Source organism: Salvia hispanica, chromosome 4 (assembly GCF_023119035.1).
Source record: "Salvia hispanica cultivar TCC Black 2014 chromosome 4, UniMelb_Shisp_WGS_1.0, whole genome shotgun sequence".
NCBI classification, from domain to species: Eukaryota; Viridiplantae; Streptophyta; class Magnoliopsida; order Lamiales; family Lamiaceae; genus Salvia; species Salvia hispanica.
In genome coordinates, this window is record NC_062968.1 from 57323617 (window position 1) to 57337250 (window position 13634).

Below are 13634 nucleotides of genomic sequence, written 5' to 3' on the forward strand. Positions count from 1 at the left end.
GGATCACTTTTGGAAACTGTCAAATTTTGATTTACTCTACTATTGAAACAATATTAATTAGTGATTTGATGATTTTTTTTTGCTTAAAACTCTTTAGTTCAGTATGTATGTATTGTACTCAACTCAAATCTTTAATGTTATTAACTCAAATCTTTAATGTTATTATTATAGGCTCTTGTCTATAAAAATATAAAAGGAGAGTTTTGAGGATATTCACGTAAATACTATTTTAATTAAAAGCTATTTATTGATTAAAATTATTATTAGTTAGTGAGAAGTTATTTAAAGTTAATATGGAGTTAATGGGTGGTTATATCAATCATTATTATCTATAATAATTTATGTATACTTACTACTCAGATCCGAAGAAGCCCGCAGGTGGCCATGTTTTGGCTCATGAAGCCACCATAAGATTGATGATCAGGAAAGGCAAAGGCGAGCAATATGTCTGCAAGGTGTTTGATGCCCCGAATCTTCCTGAGGCTGAAGCAATATCCTTTCTCTGCTTCTACATTTAATAAATTTCCATTTCTAATCTCATATATTTGAATTCCGATTTAGAACAATGTGGGTTTTCTTAACAGAAACAAGTTTATATCTCCAGGTGTAATTGCAGCTGCTAAGGATTGAGGCAAATACCGTATCTTTATGTTTTATTGATATTTGATTAGTTTCTATACTATGAAACATAAATGCTTTATTCAAACTTAATATGCTTTTGGTTAGGCTTCAGAGAGCAAACGAGGTACGGAGGCGAAGATACGACAATTTGGCGACAACTAACGAGATTTTTTCCAAGGGCCGAGAGTGAGAAGTGAAGGAGCATCACAATACTTCTGTTTACAAATTGGAAGGAGAAGAGAGATATGATGAGACTTGAACATGAGCCGCCGCAGAGTATGAAGTATGAACCCTATTTTCAATTTTTATTGTATTGTTCAGAATGAGTTAAAATTGAGTGATTATAGGGCCATCTTTTGTATAATTATTTATGCTTCTAAAATTAATATTGTAACTAGTCTACCGAGTCTGTTTTGCTCTCTCCATCCCCCCTCTTTCTCTTTTAATTTATTTACTGTTAAGTTTAATTTTATTTCAGCATTTTCTTTTTTATTTTCCAATATAGCAATTTTATTTTAATAATTTATTTATTTATTCATCTTAAATTGCATATAATTGTATTGTTTCTCATTTTAGTTACCACGAAAAAAATAAAATAAGTCGTGCAACGCACACGTGGGTGATACTAGTTTCTTTAAATCTAAACTTCAATCATTATATAAACACAACAATCATAGCAATATGAACTTTTCATCCCTTTCATTTCACAGGGTAATATGACCAAACAATGAACCTGTTATCACAAAACATGTGATCCAAAATCAAACCCCAATCTAGATACATCAGTTCCCAAAACCTTTTCATGGCGTTCCACGACGATGGGCCGGCTTGAACCCATGCGACGGGCCATGAGTCCCATTGGCAGCCAACGCACCCAAGGCATGAGCTTGCCTCGACATGATCCCAGCCGTTGATGTGCTCTGCGATAAGACGATCTCGTACCCATCACCGTACGATTCCATCCCTTCCGCCATCACCTGCCAAACCAAGCTTCCACTCATTGTACCTCCATTTTGTGCATATCTATACACATCTCTGTACACATTTCCAATGTATGTGTCTCTCTTATTCAAAGTATACCCTGGATCTTTGCTTGATTTCCCAAACTCAGCAAGCACCAATGGCTTCTTCAATGTGTTTCTTGCATCTTGCCAATGATTGAACAACCAGCTCTGCATGAATCTCACTTGTTCATCCTCACTTTTCCCACTTAGCCTGCAACAAAATATTCTATAAAGTTAATGGCCACATTCTCATTTTTTTCATGTGGCAAAAGGAAATTCTATCCATGTAGACAAATTATAGCCATTTTTACAAGTATATAATCATCGAATTTCCCGTATAGGGGTGTTACTACTTCGATAATTTTATTTAGGGAAAATTGCTAAAAAAAAACATAAAGTTTGGTCAAATTCTGGTCAGTCTCGTAAATTTTAAAAATTGCAAGTTATGAACTTAACGTGACACGTGCATGTATAAAATTTAAACGCCGTCGTTTGAGTAGTTGAACATTTTGGCCACATAGTATTTTCATTTGCAACCTCATTAATAAATTTCCTCAAATCTGAGATTATATGAGACAATTGAGAAAAATGCGGAGTATATTGCCTAATTTTTAAAAAATTGTACGATTGGCCAAAATTTGACCAAACTTAATGTTTCTATAGCAATTTGACCTATTATTTACATGACTAGTAAAGATGAAATGTGAGAAAAACCTAAATTAAGAAAGTGTAGTAACAAACCAGATATCAGGATAAGCATGGATGGTGGCGAAGTCGATGTCTTTAACAAGATGGTTAGAAATGAAATCAGTCCCAACTTGAATATTATTAGGATTGGCTTGTTTTCTTTCTGGCACACTGTCTCCATAGAAACCTTCCATTCCTATCTCCAGCAAGTGTTTGTTGTCAATCGATTTCACGAAACTTGCCATTTCTTCGACCCATCCCTATTCGATATCGAGAAATTCATGAATTAGGGTTTTGTCTTTTTTTTTTCAGTCAATTCTTCGTTTGTCCCACAATAAATGTCTCATTTCGTATATAATATATTTACGATTACTCACGTTGACTGTTTTCCCGGAGTGGTCGGTTTCGCAACGTGGCTCGTTTATGAGTTCCCACGCCATGATTGTGGGTTCATCCTTGTAAGCAACCCTAGTAATGGTGTTCAATCTTGTCATCACTGTCTGCAAAAGAGATGAATTCATATTCAAAAGATTAAAAAGAATTCTCAATTTTAAACATTCCTTTATACTATATGGTGCATTATTTTTTGAATTAATATCTAAAATAACTTACTTACCTTAATGTGATTTTTGTAGTAATCTTTAATGATTTGATTTGTGTAAAAATCATCATCTCCACTGATTGTTGCTCCTGCATTTTTTGCCCATTGAGCATACTGTGGTCTACCTCCATAATCTTTGTAATTATTCACGAAGCTAAGAATGAGACGAATTCCATATTTCTTTGCTTCGGAAATAATAAAATCCAATCCCTGCAACATTTACACTCGTTAGTATTATTAATTATCTCGACGAAGGAAATTATTAATTTATCTAGACACAAGTCTAGGTCAAAAGGAAATTATTAATTTTTGTATTTAGACACAAATGTAGATCCACTAAAATTAAAGACCATTGCTAATTAAGGATAGTTATTAATTTAATTAAAGATAATAAGTTGTCTTTATTCTTGGTGTTCGCAAATGGAAGTGTTTCAAAAAATAAAAAATTAGGTAGCTTTTATTTGCGTCCTAAATTTTTATATATTTTTTAAAAAATTCAATGCAAGTAATTGCGTCTCGTTTATTGTGTAATCATGAATACCTGAAAGACATGTTCATCGTAGGTTCCCGGGGAAATTTGGAGGGCGCGATCGCCTCCGTCCGCAAAAGCCCAAGTCCGGCAGACACTGAGACCGGCGGCGGAGGCATCCCGGAGAGCGGCGGAGACCTTTTGGCGGTCGTTGACGTCGGAGGAGAGGTACATCATCCAATAGGAGTTGAATCCATTAAAGAGAAATGGAGATCCATCTATAACTAACTGGGACCCACTTATTCCTACAAAAGATTGAAGTGGAACTGTGCCTTGGCAGACAATAGTCCTCACTGACAACATTAACATGCCTACAATCAAACCAATGGACCCCATTTTGGACGATGTTCTAAATCGTCACAAAGAAGAACGAAATATATAGAGAGACAACTCAATTAACAAGGAAGAAAAAATGGAAAACTTGAGTGTAAGTGTATCTTACGATTAATCTAATATAGACAAAGAAAATAGGGAAATAATTGTAAGAAGGAAAGCTAATTAACTACAATTATGTATATTGGGAAATCTAATTTGTATAAGAAAATCCAATTAATGCCGATTAATTAATATTTGGTCATAACTTTCCTACTAAGAAATAACTATTAAAATTGAATAATTAAACAAACTTTAATTTTCATCTATAATGAAAAATGAGAGAGGATTAAACTCACAATATTCTTGCCCATTAAAAACGTGCCTTGCAATTCATCCAATATAGACAAATTAAATAAGGAAATATGTATAATTAATTAGACAATCAGGCAAATTGAAAAATCTAATTTGTAGAAGAAAATTCAATTAATTCAAATTAATTAATGTTTGGTCAAAAACTTTCCTACTAAATAAATTACTATCTATAAAACAATTAAACCAGCCTTAATTAATTTCATCAAAAAATCCTAATTTTTGGGCTTCAATTCATTTCTCTTAAAACAATTTATTCATAATGAAGGTGTGGACATGTGGCGTGTGGCAGATAGTTAATTTTATTAATCTCAAATTGGATACGAAATTCTGGAATGGCTAAACTAAATCGTGACTTTGTCACGTTTGTTTGTTTGTTTAATTCACGTTTTCAACATTTTCTTTACTTGGGAAGTAAATACTATCATTATAATTTGATTTAGTGAGTCCCTTCCTCCCAATAACTTAAATTAAATTCTCAGTTATTACGCAATATACATTGATCACTACCCGTTAAATTATCAGTCAATTACTATTGTTATTATATTTTCGCAAATTAATATTCTATCCGTCCAAAAAAATAGAGCATGTTCGCTAGTTCGCTAGCCAGTTTTTTTTATAATGTACAATGACCATCATCACATTCACATGTCACATGTGCTCTTTCTAACCAACTCAATACATAAATATTTTTTCTAAAATATTTATTGGAGAAAATCAGAGAATATATGATTTGCCTATGTACTTATTAATAAAGACTAATTTTTTAACTTCTAACTATTGCAACACAAATCTTATACACTATCACAAATGTTAAAAGTTAATATTAAACTAAGCAAATAAATAAAATGTTGAAAAGATCTACACCTATTAAGCAAAGGAATCATAGGGTAATGATGATTTCATCAACTCTTCTTCACTTTTAGTTAGTTAGTTCTATGTTTATTCGAATTAAGCTTTATTTAATTGAACCCAACATTTTCAAATAAAAAACTAGAAAAGAAAATATAATAGGATAATGATTCTTAATGAATCATAATAATAAATCCTACTAATGACTATGATAATATACTAGTCATCGCAGCTTGTTAACCAACCTCCACGTGTCTACGCCTTTATCATTTTTTTTGTAAAATCAGGAAAATAAAAAAAGAAGAAACAACAGAGAACAATGAATTGAATTAGATGAGTTGGGTTGAATCCCAAGTTGGCAAAAATGAAAACTAAAACTTAGGAAAAAGAAGGTACTAGCCTAACTAATCAAGTTAAGACTTTTTAATTTTTAATTTAATCTAGAGATAGTTAGTTAACACGTCTCTTTACATTATACTAGTAGTAGAAGTTTGAACCACTAAGCAACGTAGAAGTTCTGATTTCACACAATTACGTAATATTCATTGTATCTCATTATACTTAGAACATTATTTGGGACACAAAATTTACAGAAAAAAAGTGATATACATAATTTAAGTGAAGATATAATAAAATATACAATAACAAAGAGTAAAAGGAATTTATGTTTCTTTTTTACTAAAAATGGATGAACTATAATAAAAGAAAGAAATATGATTCAATTATGATGAAGAAAAGAAAAATATAAAAATAACACATCTTTTTTTTAATTTAATTATATTCAATGCCGACATGAGTTTATACATAGTACTAATTGGCTTCTTGAATTTTCTCCCTAACTATTTCTTACGCACACGATACATGAACTTTCCAATTAGAGTCGGCCACACATACTTACATATGTTCAATTTAGTGCTAAATTTCCTAGTCCACGTGCATCCACACAATTGGTCACGTACTATAAGGTCGGCCAACAATTCTCAATTTTTTAAATTCAACTCTTACAATAGTACTATTATTATTGATATATAGCTTGTCTTAATTATTATCCAATCCACTCTACCCTTCTTCATTAAAATAGTCTAAAATGGGGTCAATAACTACTTGGATTCTAGCCATGTTCCTATTGTTGGAAGCTCAATTTTGCCACGGCCGCATGCTTCCTTCAAGTCTAGATTTTGTGGGAAGCAATTTCCTTCTCCAAGGCTCACCGTTTCTCTTCAATGGCTTCAATTCCTATTGGATGATGAACGTAGCCTCCGACCCCGGCCGCCGCCACAAGGTCTCCGAAGTCTTCCGGGAAGCCTCCGCCACCGGGCTCACCGTGTGCCGGACTTGGGCTTTTGGAGACGGAGGCGATCGCGCTCTCCAAATATCGCCAGGTGTTTACGACGAACGTGTCTTTCAGGTACTGTTATTGTTACGTATCGTAAGTTTGTTAAGACCGATAAATAAACAAAATATGATAAGAATTAAGAACGCATATTTTTAGGTCATTTTAGTAGTATAGTAACTTCAAGACAGATGAGTTATCTATCTTACCAATGTACTCGTGGGATTAACACGTGTTCATATATTTATATAGGGATTGGATTTTGTGATTTATGAAGCGAGAAAGTATGGAATTCGCCTCATTTTGAGTTTGGTGAATAATTTCAATGATTTTGGAGGTAAAGCGCAGTATGTTAAATGGGCTAGAAATGCAGGAGCACAAGTTAGTGATGATGATGATTTCTTCACAAATCCACTCATCAAAGATTACTACAAGAACCATGTTAAGGTAAGAAATAAAGAGTCACAACATGCATGACTAATTAAACTCGATCATATTGTAACATATTTAATTAAATAAAACTATAGGCATGATTAATTGGCTTGAATTAATTTGCAGAGAGTGGTGACAAGATTGAACACGATTACTAGAGTTGCTTACAAGGACGAGCCAACCATCATGGCGTGGGAACTCATCAACGAGCCACGCTGCCAAACCGACTACTCTGGAAAAACACTCAACGTGAGACATCTGTTGTGGGACGGGCGAAAATTTTTTACAACACACAAAACCCTAATATGCATGCATTTTCTTGATTTTGAATAGGGATGGGTTCAAGAAATGGCAACTTTTGTGAAATCCATTGACAATAACCATTTGTTGGAAATAGGAATGGAGGGTTTCTATGGAGCTAGCATTCCACAAAGAGAACAACTAAATCCTGGCTTCCAAGTTGGGACTGATTTCATTACAAGCAATCTTGTTAAAGAGATCGACTTCGCCACCATCCATGCTTATCCAGATACCTGGTTCGTTATACTTGAATGCAAACCGTCCCAACTTTATTAGTACGGGGTCTTTTGAAAAATGTCCTGAATGTAAAAACGTACAGTATCATACTAATGCAGAGTTCATGTGTGCAGGCTACCTGGGAAAAGTGAGGATGAAAAAATGGAATTCATGGATAGATGGATTAGGAATCACTATGAGGATGCAAGAAACATATTGAAGAAGCCATTAGTGATTGCTGAATTTGGAAAGTGGAACAAAGCTGGTGTGGAGGAAAGAGACATGTACATGAGGAATGTGTATAGAGATATATATAGATATGCAAGAAGTGGAGGTATAATGAGTGGAAGCATGGTATGGCATGTGATGGCAGAAGGGATGGATGAGTATCATGATGGGTATGAGATCATCTTATCGGAGAGCCCATCAACGGCTGGGATCATGTCTAGGCAGTCTCATGCCATGAAAGCATTGATGTCTCGCAATGGAGTCATCATGCCCCATGATGATGATGATGGTGGTCATCATGCGAAGAAATCAACTCTATGGAAAATTTTGCGATGGATGATGATTCCTAATTTTTTCACATGATTCTTTGTATTCATTTCTCATTTATTGTATAGTTACCAACGTAATGGAATTGTATTTTTTTTTTTTTGTATATAGTCAAAAGATGAGATCGCCAATTGGGAATATACCGGAATTTGCCGATTATTCGTAAAGTATAGAATAATATGGAGTATATAATTTATGTGCTAGTGGAATATTTTGAATCAATTAACGGATTTTGGACTGCATTGACATTCTAAGATGTTCCATGACCTATTGATGACGAAAATAAATTTTCAATTACTCCTACTACAATTTTATTTTTCTTGGTCTGGTACGATGATGTGTAATTTAAAGCATTATATTTTATTTATTTCATGAACACGACATGTTTATTTATTGTCCCTATAAGATAAGTGTGGCTAGTTAAACACATAATGTTTTCTCATCAAACTAAACTCTTTCAACAAAGAGTGATTTAACATATACTCCATCAAACATAAACATAAACATAAACATAAACATAAAATTGCATTGATAAATTTAAAATCAGTCCTATCATATTTTTTTTAACTTTTATATTGTCGTTAGTGTGATGTTTTCAGCATCATTTCAAGTCATTATTGACTCCATTCCAAGACAAAATAGGACTAGTCGCCTATAATTATACTGATAATGTTGCTCTTGATATAGTACTAGAGTTGGTACCCAATTTTAGTTGCATGTTCATAATTATCCATCTAAATATAATTATGGCTATCATATAATTAGGTTTGAAATTCGAATGAATTCATAGAATCCATTTTAATCTTGTGAATGTTGGATATATGAATATGTACTTAAATAGAAATACCGAATTAAATTTGATTTTCGTAATTCAATTGTTCTTTATCCAAAATAGCATAAGATATTAAGATTGCATTAGTGGTCAAAAAATCTTTTTCCTTCCAAAAATGATGCAAATTACTAAATTTTCGGGAGAGGAGGATAACGATACTTGTAGTAAATGGTCAAATTCATGTTAAAAAAAAAGGAGACCTAATTTCTCCATAGAAATTAAACCAAGAAACAAGAACTCCAATACATAAATCAGATTAAGGTATTTGATTGCTATTAATCTTTCCAATCATGAAATGAGATTGCATGTAATTCAAAATACATGCAAGAATTCATGACTGGAATGGATTATAGAATATTGATTGCATCCAAAGAAGAAAGGAATTGATTTTCTATATAAACGAATTAAGCCTTTGTAGTTGGATAATTATCTCATCATCTCTTCAACTGCAACAATGTCTCTTTCCCAATTTTTACTTTTAGTCATCTTCTTCAATGTCTCTCTCCTCTGCGTCCAATGCAACCCTGATTACAGAGATGCCCTTGCTAAATCCATCATCTTCTTCCAAGGCCAGAGGTCCGGCCCCCTCCCGCCGCAGGATATCAGCTGGAGAGGCAGCTCCGGCCTCTCCGACGGCAGCCTCGCCGGCGTAAGTGCACTTCACCTTTTCTTATGCATTGTTAGCATTTTATGTTGTGTAATTTGCTTTTAATAGAATTGATGAAATATATACTTATCCATAAAAAAAAATAGTCTCATTTCCGAAAATCATAAGTTTTACTATGCAACTGATAAAGTATAATACTCCCTCCATCTAAAAAAAGAAAAGCACATTTGACATTTTTGGTTATCCATGAAAATAGAGCACATTCAGAAAAGGAAAGTTTTCAACAACTTTTCTCTTACTTTTTCCCCTTATCTCTTACTAATAATTTGGACCCCATATTCCACTAACACTACTTCTCTCTTACTTTACCAATTCCACATTAAAATCCGTGTCATTCACAATGTGTCCTATTTTTCATGGACGGAGAGAGTATAAAACTTTAAGATAAATGAGTTATCTGTACCATTTTTTTTATAGGAAAACTCCATTTTTAATTTTGGAAACTAATTTTTTGGCTTGACCCCTAATTGATTACAGGTGAACTTAACCGGAGGGTACTATGACGCGGGCGACAACGTGAAGTTCAACCTGCCAATGGCGTACACCACGACATTGCTGTCGTGGAGCGTCATTGAAAACAGCCGGAAGCTGGGCCCGCAGCTTCCGGCCGCGCGGGACGCCATCCGGTGGGCCACCGACTACCTCCTCAAGTGCGCCCGCGCCACGCCGGGGCGGCTCTATGTCGGCGTTGGAGACCCCAACGCCGACCACAAGTGTTGGGAGAGGCCCGAGGATATGGACACGGCGAGAAGCGTCTACTACGTCACGCCGACAAGCCCGGGCTCGGACGTCGCCGGCGAGACCGCGGCGGCGCTGGCGGCGGCTTCGATTGTGTTCAAGAAAGTGGACAAGGGCTACTCGAAGCTGCTGCTGTCGACTGCCAAAGATGTGTTGCAATTTGCAATGCAGCATAGAGGCTCTTATAGTGACTTCCTTGGCTCTAATGTTTGCCCCTTTTATTGCTCCTATTCTGGCTACACGGTATATTATATTATATTATATTAATGTCACGAGGATATATATTTCATAGTATGGTATTATTATTATTGTTGTTGTTGTCGTCGTCAGGATGAATTGCTTTGGGGAGCCGGGTGGCTTTACACGGCTACCAACGAAACATATTATCTTGATCTTCTTAAATCGGTGGGCGGGGGAGACGGCGTCGACATTTTTAGCTGGGACAACAAGTATGCTGGTGCTCATGTGCTCCTAGCAAAGGTGAGACTAATTAATTGGTTAATTGGTTAATTGGGGACAAAATTATCAAGATTTAGTTGATTTTAATAAATGTTGTTTTTTTTATCAGAAGAGTTTAGTGAATAAAGATGAGACATTTGGGGGATATAGGCAGAAAGCAGAGGATTTCATGTGTAAAATACTGCCTAATTCCCCTTCCTCCACCAAAATGTGCCTCTCAATATTCATTTAATTTCAATAATTTAATTAAATTGGTGATTGATATATACTATAGGTGGTTTGATGTACAAGATGGGGGCTAGCAATCTACAATATGTGACATCCATAACTTTCTTGCTCACAACTTACTCCAAGTACATGGCTAAGGCTAACCACACCTTCACTTGTGGGAATCTTGTTGTCGCTCCCGATACCCTACGAAATCTGGCTAGGAGACAGGTGAAATGTCTTGCCAACTGAACTTTATTTCGTAATGCATTTTACATATATAATTAATATAATTTTGCTTTTATGAATGTGTACATTGTAGGTGGACTACATATTAGGAGAAAATCCAATGAAGATGTCTTACATGGTGGGGTACGGGACGAAATATCCCAAGAGGATTCATCACAGAGGATCTTCACTGCCCTCGGTTGCGGTTCACTCTCAGGAGATCGGGTGTGAGGGTGGGTTTCAACCTTACTACTACGGTTCGGATCCAAATCCAAATACACTGATAGGTGCGGTCGTTGGTGGGCCCGACCAGAATGATTTCTTCCCGGATGAGAGAGGAGATTATACTCACTCCGAGCCTACTACATATACCAATGCTGCATTAGTTGGGCCCTTGGCATCCTTTGCTAGGAAATCTTGATCGTACTGCCACAACTTTGAAATGTAAATATCAATGTGCTATGTATAATATATAAGTGCCCAGGTTATAATTGGGCATTTAATTTGTCACCAGATGCTGATCATCTAGGTGAAGTACATTTTAATGTAATGCAGCTAAATGCAGAAACCTATCAACTTTATTTGGTTTGAATGGTTGAAAGATATGATCAATCGATCTTTTAATTGATTCTTAATGGTGCAGTTTTTTCTTGAACATCAAAGATTCTCATTTGACAAAAAAATGTTACTATGTTCTTTTCTCTAGTATTCATATGCAATCAATGGCGGATCCAGAAATTAAAAATCGTGGGGTCAAACGAAAAATAAATATATTAATAAATAAATATATTACAAATGAAATATATCTCTCTTATAATTGGCTCTTACGTGTACGATACAAAATATTCACATCAAACCTATCAATATAATTTCATAATCTGAGATCAACTTTAATTTCTTTTTCATCAATTTCAATCTTGTCTGAATAATCATCAACTATCCCACGTTCTTCTAGTCGTTATGGTTCTTGTTTAATAGATTAGCTAGAACAACTAACATAAACTCAAGGTCTTTTTATGAAATTTAATCCATTAATATAAAATGGAAGGTAATTAAATTAATAATAAAAAATATATTGATCATATTTATTAAAATTAGGGAAAAATATACTTGCTATAATCAAATAAAAGTAAAAGACTGATAAAACATGAGTAAAGAGGTGAAACCAAATTTCAAAATAATAATAATGTTAGTAATATGAAAATAATTTGTTTATCGTTATGTTTGATTTTTCAAAATCAAATCACACCATAAAAAATGTGGAACCAAATTTCAAAAACTAATATTTTACTTAAAAATCCAAAAATATTTTATCATGATATGACCAAATTATTAAGTAAGTATAATTTATAAATGATGCTACATAAAATATAGTCCGAGTATAATTTTTTTTAATGTTGTTAACATTAGCCATGACTAGATCCGCCACCGAGTCAAGAACAAAATTCCAGAGGCCGTGGGGTCCGGACCCATTGGGAGGAATTTTCTGGCTGTTCTACGGGGACGACTCGACCCCACCTCCCTCCGCCGCTGTATGCAATGGAACAATTTTTCTCCTTAAACTGCATTATTCACAAAAAATATTTATGGTAAGACTTTGAAAGAGGGCTTCTAGAACATTTACCCAAATGTATACCCATGATAAAAAAATTCACTTCTTCGTGAATAAGTGATGGAGTATAAATCTAAGTGTATAATTTTTTTGGAAAGGTGGTTTGTGTGCGTTGTTTATTTCAAGAATAGGCTTGGATCCAATTAGTTGTATCATTTTCCATTATATATGATCTTGTGAATTACTTTTCATAAAAAATCATATGCCAAAAACACAACATTTCGTGATTAATTGACAAATCAACTTTGATTCTCTAGCAACCAATTATGTGGGGCTCTTAAAGTTAAAGCAAAGCATTGGCATTCTTTGCTGGGAGGTCTTGATCATATTTGGATTGTCAAAATGCTGCTTAATGCAGAAAGCTATCACCTTATTTGGTTTGAATGGTTAAATCTTAAAAACATGGTTAATCGATCTTTTCAATTCTTTTTAATGAGCTAATTATATATGCATTCTTTGTTAAATTTGGGCTATTCTTATTGAGAGTATCCAACGGAATATTTTGGGCCCAACCAACTAAATATTTATTTGGACATTAATTTTCTCAAATTTTTTTTTATCATGCTCTTAAAATTAATTTTCATTTGTTCCGTTTTACACGATTAGTCCACATCCATTTTTAACAAACCTTTCTATCTTGTGAGGCTTCATTCTCTATTAACGAAATTTTAAATTGCCTTTTCTCTCTATCTCCTTCATTTTATTAATTTTACGTCAAAATTCGTGTCATCCATAAAGTTCATACTTTTATGAGACAACTGGTGTATAATAATGGATAAATTGACAAATAAATCACAAATGTTGATCAAATTCTGGTTTATCCATCTCTTTTCAACACCCGAAAAAAAAATCATGAAGTTTGAGATTTGCGTAATTATCCTATTATTCCCTTTTTCCGGTGAATTACGTATTGCTATGGAAGTCGGTTTAAATTACGTGGATAAAACAACGTCATGCATGATAACACATGTCGGCTAACATATCAACATGTAATATGTCAGAAAGGATGAGATAATCGTAAAAATCTCAAACTTTGTGAATTGCTCCATTTTTCTTATTTTAAAAGTTTGAAACATA

The 13634-nt window shown here is 34.1% G+C and overlaps 3 protein-coding genes across 3 annotated transcripts; 2 read left to right on the forward strand and 1 right to left on the reverse strand.

The window, feature by feature from the left end:
* Nucleotides 1-1301: 1301 nt before the first annotated feature.
* On the reverse strand, nucleotides 1302-3778 carry LOC125221504 (mannan endo-1,4-beta-mannosidase 5-like). Its single transcript, XM_048123623.1, has 5 exons — nucleotides 3455-3778; nucleotides 2929-3123; nucleotides 2690-2812; nucleotides 2367-2572; nucleotides 1302-1836 (listed from the first exon to the last, which is right to left on the reverse strand). The coding sequence occupies exons 1-5, from the start codon at nucleotides 3776-3778 to the stop codon at nucleotides 1422-1424; spliced, it is 1263 nt and encodes a 420-aa protein (XP_047979580.1). The 3' UTR covers nucleotides 1302-1421.
* Nucleotides 3779-6056: 2278 nt separating this feature from the next.
* LOC125220489 (mannan endo-1,4-beta-mannosidase 1-like) lies at nucleotides 6057-7916 on the forward strand. Its single transcript, XM_048122658.1, has 5 exons — nucleotides 6057-6386; nucleotides 6564-6758; nucleotides 6870-6992; nucleotides 7077-7279; nucleotides 7394-7916. The coding sequence occupies exons 1-5, from the start codon at nucleotides 6066-6068 to the stop codon at nucleotides 7848-7850; spliced, it is 1299 nt and encodes a 432-aa protein (XP_047978615.1). The 5' UTR covers nucleotides 6057-6065; the 3' UTR covers nucleotides 7851-7916.
* A 953-nt stretch (nucleotides 7917-8869) lies between these two features.
* Nucleotides 8870-11573, forward strand: LOC125224263 (endoglucanase 9-like). Its single transcript, XM_048127640.1, has 6 exons — nucleotides 8870-9295; nucleotides 9791-10294; nucleotides 10382-10531; nucleotides 10620-10721; nucleotides 10775-10948; nucleotides 11040-11573. Exons 1-6 carry the CDS (start codon nucleotides 9101-9103, stop codon nucleotides 11364-11366), a joined length of 1452 nt encoding a protein of 483 aa, XP_047983597.1. The 5' UTR covers nucleotides 8870-9100; the 3' UTR covers nucleotides 11367-11573.
* Nucleotides 11574-13634: the final 2061 nt, after the last annotated feature.